A 9,722-nucleotide genomic window follows, 5' to 3' on the forward strand; every position below is an offset into this window, starting at 1 on the left:
CCAGCACAGCTCATTTATGATATCTCAGTCAGAGTATAATCCCTGACACACACACACACACACACACAAACCTTGAGACAATAAATAAAGTTTCTTACATCGGCCATATAATGCTGTAAAAGCCTGCGGTGTCCAGCACAGAGAGACCGCTCATGTTTATTTAAATACACTTCAGACAATCAATATCCAAACACGATTTCTGCCAAATTATGGGCAGATTCAAACCTCAGAGATGAGGTTACAATGCTGACCATTACTGAGCCTGATTTCTCATATTACAGTAGATCATCCTCCTTCAGTCGCTCTCATTTTCCCTCAAAGATCACCTCAGACACTTTAATGTCGCTCAAGTGTTTAAATATAATGGCAATGATTAGTTCAGCTTTAGTGCGATAGCTTCACAGCTCGCTGGACCATGAACGATAAAAGTGAGTTCTCAGAGACGTCAGAGGTCAATAAACGCATGTAGAAGGTGAGAAGAACAGCCATGGAGCTTAAATCTAGCTGGTTAATCAAGTGGAGACGAGGATGGTCAAACGAAGTATTGATCAAATCTTTCCTGTTGGGCTTATGAAGGGTTACTCGCCCTTCTGTAATGCTCAGACCATCCTTCAGTGTCAGAGTAACACTAAACTGAGGACTAACCGGTATATACTTTGGGTGTTTTATTGGCCTGTTTGTTCCAAATCAATTTTATAGCAACCAACCATCCAACTTTAACACTGTTTCGTAAGTAAGATTCAAGATTGTCTTCTGCTCACCAAGCCTGAATTTATTTGATCCAAAATACAGCAAAATCATAATATTGTGAAATATTTTTACTATATAAAATAACTGCTTTGTATTTTAATATATCTTAAAATGTTATTTATTCCTGTGATTTCAAAGCTGATTTTTTTGTATCAATACTCCAGTCAAAATCATTCTGATTTGCTGCTCAAAAAAACATTTGTTTTTATTATTATTATTATCAAAAATAATAAAATTAAATATAAAATATTTATAACAAATTAATAAGATGTATATAAAATATATATAAATGTTTCGATTTTTCTATAGATTTTTTTATAGATTTTTTACAAGTCAACATCCTTTTTTTAATAGAAATTAAGACCCATAAAACTGTTAAGAAAATGAAAATGACTAAATTACACTGATCAAAATCACCATTAAGAATAACAGGAATGTCCATTTTTATTAATAATATTAATTATTTAAATTGTTTTTAAAGGTGATTAGGATTACTTCAATATTTTTAATTCAAATATTTAATTTATATAATATTTTTAAACTCACAATAAGGTCCAGAACGAACACTTCATATGATACATCATCAATTCCTGACCATATTTTGTCTGTAGAATATGCTCAGAAATGTCACATTACTGAAGTAAAATGGGTTATAGATGAAAAATCCCATATAGGCATAAAGAGAATAAAAAGTTCTTATATTGATTGATTTTAAATATTGCCAGGTCTCATTAAATTGACCCTTAAAACAAGATCACACAGTGTCCACAGTCTCTGAAATCTATCCATTTTGTGGACGGCTGAAATGCTGCAGAATATATATGCACTGAGAGATTTCTCAGACGAATTCAATTTCCTTTTAGATTTCTTGGTCAGTGACAGAGACGAAATGAGATGAATATTTTGGCTGCAGTTCTCAAGGCTAAATCATATCGGCCTGTGAGAGAGGTGACGGAAAACCTCCTTCATTCATTTGGATCAATGGTCTGTTTCCAATGAGCTCTGCCTAAATGCATCACTTTCATTAATGATGTCTTTTTCTTAAAACAAACTGCAGGTAGAAAATATTCCTGTTATGCACCATTTAAATAATACAACTAAAATATTATTAAACAAAGTTCCCATTAAAACAGATGGCTTATATACTGTAACATTAGATGTTGCTAAAATATAATGAAAAACATTTATCCTGTGGAATAACATGCACTGAAGCAAATATGGTCAATTTTGATTTCACGTTGTCTTTAATCTGAATATGAATCGGCATTTGCAATGCACTTTCATTATTTATTCCATAATTGGATATATTTCCTTGTGAAACTGAGCTTAGGTGTAGTATTGGAGCAAGTTATTGCATTTTAATGATTAGCTTTTTATTCAGTTTTACATTAGAACAACATGCACTGATGCATCATTTACCAGAATATGTATCTATAAAGTAAACAGGGTCAGATTAGATTTTTCTTGATTTTCATGTTCATCCCTATGAAGAATTTTCCTAATACAGTCATAATCCTCGATTACTAAAATGCAATGCAAATGCATTTCGTTGCCCTGTACCTTACATGTGCAATGACAATAAAGTTGAATCTAATCTAATCTAATCTAATCTAAAATGCAGAGCAATGGAAATCTGGGGCAGAACTGAGGTTTTTTTATTGGTTTGAACAGTCAATAAAGAAATTTATATCTTAAAATATGAATTCCCAAACATTAAGAGGATAGGAAACCTTCTAAACAAACATCTGCAAACGGCAAAAAGTGTTTACTATCAGTGCTGCACACATTTGTCCTCCAACTTTCAGTCAGCTGACCTCGATGGATCAGAGCGGAAATATAAAATGGATATAATAAACACGTGAAGCGAGGAGTGCAGGCTCGCACCGCTACTCTCAGAACAAGACTGATATAAGAGTCCCAACAACACTGACCTGGTTAGCAAGCGCCCTTGGGAGGAGGAATTAGCATGTGAATGCAGTTCAGCCTAGAACTAAATGAAGATGGGTTTGGCAGGAAGAACTAATCCTGAGAGACCTCACTGTAAAAGACTCCTAAAATGTGCAGCCCTGCTTTTAAAACTGAACCAAAACAGCCACGACACTCAGAGTCCCTGCACGACGGTTCCTCGTTTTATGCAAATGATTTCTGATCTGCGTTCTTTAATTAGTCAAGGAGAAAATGAGAGCTCAGAAATTAAATTGGCTGTGTGAAAACAAGGAGCTAAATACCAGCACCACTGAACTGAAGAATATTTCTGTGTTTTCATCAAGGAGGATAAACCTGGAGAACGCTAATCATTAGCATTCCCTTTTCCAGCTTTGTTAATGGAAAATACATTCAAATAAAAATGCTAAATATTAAAAATGCCCTGGAAAAATAATTTATATTTTATACAATAAATATACTTTAATACAAGCACGTGCACAGGTAGGGCTCAAGAGAACAGGTAGCACATGCTCTTTTTGCCCTTATACTACGAAGGGCCTTTTTTTGTTGTTGTTTGTTTGTTTCTTTATCAATATTCATATCAAGATCTTTTGTACCTGCTGCGGTCGGATTTCTTAACCAAAAGGTGCGATTCAGTATGATGTTTTGTAGTAGGATTATGAGTTTGTATGTGTATTTGGTTTTCGCTGGTGTGGTCAAATACCAATTTCAACCATGGTTGATAATAAAGATGTATTGTATTGTATTGTATTGTAAATCAACACTGTTGGATTACCCTGTCAGTCAAATCTCATAACTCCACCCCTTCTATCTTGACTGAATGAACTGAAGTTCCACAGCAGCTGAACGAAATCTTGCAAGAGTAAATAAAGATATCTTTGTTTGAATAAATACATAGAGACACTATGTCTATAAAGGCTCATGTTTTATGCATTTGAGGTCTGAGACGTGTGGGACTGGAGAGAGAGGGCTAGCATTTGCCATCTAGTCATCATAGCTAATAGCCTGTGCATACAGTAGCATTTCATCTTTTATAAAAATTAGATTTTGGTCAAATGTATTTTACAACAGGAAAAACTGAGCGCACATATATAGCTACACCAAACTTCTTAACCAGTTGATGAAAACATAATGTGATGCCGCTGTTTTAATGATGTACAAAATGCACATTTGCACACATTCGCTGGTCAAAAACCCTGTAACTGCATTTTAAGTTTGACACGAAGCGACTGAGTGATTCTCTTTTAGGGAAAGTGTAGTAAATAAGAGACCAGGCAGACCTGGGTGCCCTTTTTCAGTTTTAGCACATGCCCCTCAAAAGGTCTGTGCCCGGCCCTGCTTTAATATATTTGACAGCATATTTATAGTATATAAATGTGTATATATATATATATATACATACATACAGTATATAAACACACACACACACAAAAATTATTTGGTAATTATAAGTAGACATCATATTTCTACAAGTGCCTTGTGTCATAAAGGGAAAACCCTAACACTTTCTTTATAGGGTGAATGCCTTTTTCTAGCTGAAATTAAAATTAAATGCTCAAGCTGTCAAGCACAGTGTCAGCAGAACAGTCTGTTCCTTCTCCCATTATATAGATGCTTTGTTTTCACAGACTAAAGCTTCTGTTGACTGTACACCTGTCACTGTGTAGAAAGCATCCTTTCAGATCTCAAAGGTCTGTAGTGTTGTAATACCATGCATAATAAAACCTGTGGCAAATTCACTTACAGTGCAGTTTAGTCAGGTGACAAATGCACAAAAAGTATTAAGTCATTGTGCATTCGGTCGAATCTAGCGCTAAAACACTAGTACTCTCTATTCTATTTCTATTTTATCTACTTGTTTTCTTTTTTATTTATTTAAAAAACCTTGACCCTCTAACACTTGCTCTCTCTATTCCATTTCTATTCTACTACTTCTATTCTGTCTACTTGTTTTCTTTAAATTTATTGAAATAAAAATAAGATAAAAAACCTTGCTACGTGTACTGCTTTAGATTAACCGAGACTTATCACAGCACTTATATATCATTTCTCTTTTGTTGGATTTGATTGCTTCTATTGTCCTCATTTGGAAGTCGCTTTGGATAAAAGCATCTGCTAAATGACTAAATGTAAATGTAGAATAACACAGACCCTGCATGCACTTATTTAATGTAAAACATATCAGTGAAAGTACAATAATTTCTGGAATCCAATTGTTGGAACTGTGCGCCGGTGCCAATCCTCATTATAATGCCTGAAATGAACTGATTTGGTCTGTGATTTGTGGCTTGTGTTTTAGGGAATCAGAATCCACTAAAGTACACAGAGCATCTGGCTGTTAGCGTGCAGCATGAATGAGCAGCCTAAATACAGTATCCCAACAGTACTCAGCATTGTGGAGTGCGGCGCTGGGTTTGCCGTGTGCTGTGACTGTGATTCTCACATCTAGGTCAAGAGCGCTTTCGGTGTGAGTAAGACTGGGTGGAAATTCCCCTGATTCCTGACTGGCTGTAAAGGAAACTCTGCTTTTGTGGGGTAAACTGCTAGCATAGCCACGTTTCCGCTGTTAACTCCTTTGAGTCATTCCATGAATCATATATTGACATCTGTTTACAAACTAATAGCATGTTCATATTAGCATTTATAGGTTAAACTGACTTTGAAAACACATTTGAGACTTGTTCTACTGAAATAAATACTAATAAAACATGCCTGCAGAGAACAAATTCACCCAAAAATAAAACGACACATATGCACATATTCAAATGTGGTGCATGTTACTCATTGACATCAAGCCTGGCCTGATCTGAAAATGCATAAATGAAATTTGAGAGCTACAATAGTGGGCACATTATTTTCTAGTGAGTAACGACTTGAATTTCATTACATCACTCACACAAACTATTGTATGACATTAGAAGAAATGTAGAACATAAGTCAAATGGACAACTTTTATGATGCATTTTTGGACAACCAATGATAAATGTACGCTTCTGCTGAATGGGAAGGTGCTGAATGGAAAAGCATTGTCAAATTGTCTCTTTTCATGTTGCACGATAAAAAAAATCCAGGTTTGGACTGATAGTGACAGTAAATGATGAAAAGAACATTATTATATGGGTGAACTGTTCCTTTCAAAATAAATGCTTAAATATAAATAGAACTGTTGATTGGACTCGGTAAGGTTAATGAAGGCCACAAAAGGTGAAGTACACTTTCATCTGAACTCAGGCACTGACAACAACCATGTACACGCACACACAAAATCAATCGCCAATTCTACCCACTCAACATCAAATACTAGTAATCATTATCTTGCCCTTCACAACAACCCTGGGATGTCATGAACCAAGACCTCATGTATGGACAACAGTGTATCTCAAATGACTCAATCAATGGTTCACAGACCAAAGCCAAACTAAACTAAAACCCTTCAAGACAACTACAGTATAATAAGTTAACATATAAACTGGTTGGTTCATACCTCCTGCCAGGATCTGCTGTTCCAGCTCAGCCATCTGCTTCCGGTAAGCTCTCAGCGCTGCCTCTTTGAAGGTAGGACGTATCCTTTTTTTGGGTGGTGCTTCTTGCACGGGAACCTCTGTAACATTTTTGTTCTCATCCTCTTGTTCGACAGTCTCTTTTACCTCATCTGCTCCCTTCGTTTCTGATATTTCTTGATCTTCCTGCACCTCCTCCTTACTCTTCTCCTGTTCCTCGGTCTCTGCTTCCGGTTCCTCTGTTTCTTCTACGTAATCCACCAAACTCACCTCATATTCCGCCGTGTCTTCGGTCATGGGATTGTCATCATACTCCTCACTGTATTCCTCATCATATTGCTCATCAAGGCTGCAGTCATATTCCAGCACAAGGTTACCCTCTTGTGAGATTTCATCTTCTTGTGAGACGTTGTATTCCTCTTCTTGGTACTGTTCCTCAGCCTCGTTTGCGTTTGTTCTGTTTTCCAGATTGGCTAGGACTTGTTCCATCACCTCAACGTAATGTGTCTCATTGTCCACAGGTTGTTCAGTAGGCTGTTCTTCCTCTTCTGCCTTGTAATAGAAAGGCTCTGTGTAGACGTCCGAGTCAATGGTTGTGCTGGAGCTGTTCGCTGTGGACTGGGACATGGTTCTGAACCTACCCATGAATGAGGTGTTGCTCGGTTCTTCAACCGGGGCACTAGTGCTTTGGGAGCCTTTACTCCACACGAAATCCAAAGCTGACTTTGCTCTTTGCAGGGTGGATCCAAATCCTCCAAAGCCGAAGGATTTTTCGCTGAGGTCTATGCTGAGCCTGCTACTCCAGGATTTTGGGACTTCCTCCACTTTCTCATTTCTGATCTCACTCTGGCTCCGGTACATGGAGGAAGATTTCTGGCTCTGCTGGAGGTGGTTCGCATCCTGTCGCTGCAAAGTTTGCGGAGCTGATTCAGGCTTAGCCTGGATCTTCTTGGTCTTGGGCTTCTTTTCGGGTTGCGGTTCTGCCACAGGTCTAGGTACTGGTTCTGGTATTGGTTCAAACACAGCCTCTGGCTCTGGCTCTGGTTCTGGCTCTGGCTCTGGCTCTGGCTCTGGCTCCGGTTCAGGTTCTGGTTCTGGTTCTGGCTGTGGCATTTGTTCTGGTTCTGGTTCTGGTTCTGGCTCTGGCTCTGGCTCAGGTTCTAAAAATTCAGTTTCTATATCTATATCTTGATCTTGGCCCATCTCAGGAGTGCTATCTAGTGTCAAAAAGGTCTCGCCTTCGAATTGCAAATCAACCTCAAGGCATTTAATTATTTTCTCAGGGAAACCAGGGTTAGCTGCAGGATCAAATGGGCTACTGATTTCAGAGATTATGTTCTGTTCAGTGGAGGCATCCAAACCTGAATCAGCACCTTGTTCAAGGTGATGCCAGTCTTTCCATGGTGAGAGGTCACCCTGCAGCGACAGCTGAGAGCCGCTGTAGTGGCTCCTGTCCCCTGATACACAAACAAGACCATTACTTACACCACTGTCAATAGTCTCTGTGGTTTCTACTTCATTGTGTTCCGCATAAGGTCGTTCCTGGCTCAGAGTTTGACTGGGGGGACTGGCGTACCAAGAGGACGCCATGTCTTCTTGCTTCCGTTGCCAAAGTTCCTGATCTGAAGAGGAGAGCAAGGAGCTGCCATTGACTCTGCTGAAATACTGACTCTCAGAGAAGTCCTCGGAGTAAGACTGGCAAAGTTTAGAGCAGTCAGATTCAGACCGGCTGAGTTTGGGAGTGGAGTAGTCGCTCTGAGACAGCCATCCAGGTGTTATGTCAGAATAGTAGGACTTGCTTTGCTTGTCGTGGTCATCGTAGGCTGTGCTATCGGCATAGTGCACAGAGTATGCAGCATCATCGGCCATCCTTCGGTGATCGTGAGGCTTTTTCTTGTCTGATTTACTTTTTGGAGGTGGTTTGGACACAATTGTATATTTGTTCTTGTTTAATTCATCAAGCTCTTTGTCACTTTCCATGGAGTCCCAGTCATCACTTTCAGCCTTGTCTTTGGCTGAGACCTTGATGTCCATGCTTTCGTACGTCTGAGAGGAAGCCATCGGCTTGTCTCTCTTTTCTTTCGAATCGTGTGCTAGACTATCTGTCGAAATGGATATCCCAGTCCCTTTTAGCTTATAACACTTTTTCAAAACTAAATCCCTGTCTTGGGGGCTTGAAAATATAACTATAATTGGTCGAGGTTTAGCATTGTAACATTCTCTTTGTTGGCCTAGTCGATGGGCCAGTTCAATTTTAAATGTCTTGCGAGCTTCAGCGAAGCCCATTTTCTCTTTTAGGATCTGATAAATAAGGTCTTCAGTTTTTTCGTACTTCTCCTCAGGCACATTTATAAATCTCAGAGTAGCTTTGTTGGTCTGTTGGCTAATCTGTCTGATGTAATCGTGGATGTCTCGAGTTTCACGTCTGGACTGCACAAAACCCGAACGGAGCTGCTCGATTTCGCTCTGCACCACCTCCACGCTGCTGGAGATCTCGTCGATGGAGCTTTTGAGGGCGTTAACGTGCCCTCGCAGTTCTGAGAGCTCGGACTCGATCTGACTGATTCCCTGAAGTTCTTTGAAGATCATCTCCATCACGTCCTGAGTCTGACTGATGCATCCCGTCGAGCTGGATCCTGGCTCTAGGGTAGTGGTTTTCTGGTGTCGGCCAGCCCGGTCTAGAGATTTGCTTCTGATGCCAAGAGTCTTTCTCCAGTTGCTGGCCTCTGAGTCCGAGGACACACATTCTTGGCTCTTCTTCCATTTCCTCAGTTTTTTCAGAGCGCCCAATCGAAGGTTGTGGAGACTGCTGCGCTCTCCCCGTTCCCCCTCTGAGCTGCCATCGGAGGGCGCTAAACTAATCAAACTCTTCCTGTTCCTTCTTACTGGCATTGTATAAGCTTTTTGTTCATCAAATCTATGGACAAGTTTTGCCTCGTTTAGAGAGTCGGAGTAATCGCAATCAATTGACAAGACCTCATGAAACTCATTATTGTTCAGAAATAGGGCATTTTTTGGAAGTCCATTGGCAATTGCTACACGGTAACTGAATGTTGGCGAGAGAGAAGAACAGTCGTTTTTTCCGTCATCCTCCTCAAGGGATATATTGCGTGCCGATGAGCATTTGGAGATCTTTTTAACTGTGCTTTTCAGTGTGGTTGAGAACGTCGGGTTCCGTGCATGCACTTCGGGGGACGTTTTGGGTTCTTTTTTGTTTTCGCTACTCTCTTTCTTCTTTGTGGTATTTGCCAGTTTCTTTGTAAACATTCCTTTGCAAATCTTTACGATGTAAGACGATAGCTTCTTGAAATGGGCAGAAACCATGGAGGGCGATGTTTCAGCAGTTTTGCACTCTGGATGCAGTGAAGCAAAGCTGGTCTCAAATCCAGCGGTGCTCAACAGAAAGCACACAGACACTTACGAGTTTTGAAAGTCAACCCTGAGGTATAATAGAGCGTCTAGAGAAGAAGTGATTCAGAAATCATCACACATCCTCAGTGAGGGAAATATTCAAGACTGTTCTTC

General features: G+C 39.5%; 1 protein-coding gene across 1 annotated transcript in view; it reads right to left on the bottom strand.

Moving 5' to 3' along the window:
* The window catches only part of LOC306888170 (protein unc-13 homolog C-like), a gene marked incomplete at its 5' end in the record, with an annotated part of 162,650 nt that extends 153,129 nt beyond the window's left edge, over positions 1-9,521 (bottom strand). The window contains one exon of the mRNA XM_079446334.1: positions 6,182-9,521. Coding sequence (XP_079302460.1) covers positions 6,182-9,521 — 3,340 coding nt within the window. The remainder of the gene's footprint in view (positions 1-6,181) is intronic.
* Positions 9,522-9,722: the final 201 nt, after the last annotated feature.

Source organism: Barbus barbus (genome assembly GCF_936440315.1).
Source record: "Barbus barbus genome assembly, chromosome: 22".
Lineage (NCBI taxonomy): Eukaryota > Metazoa > Chordata > Actinopteri > Cypriniformes > Cyprinidae > Barbus > Barbus barbus.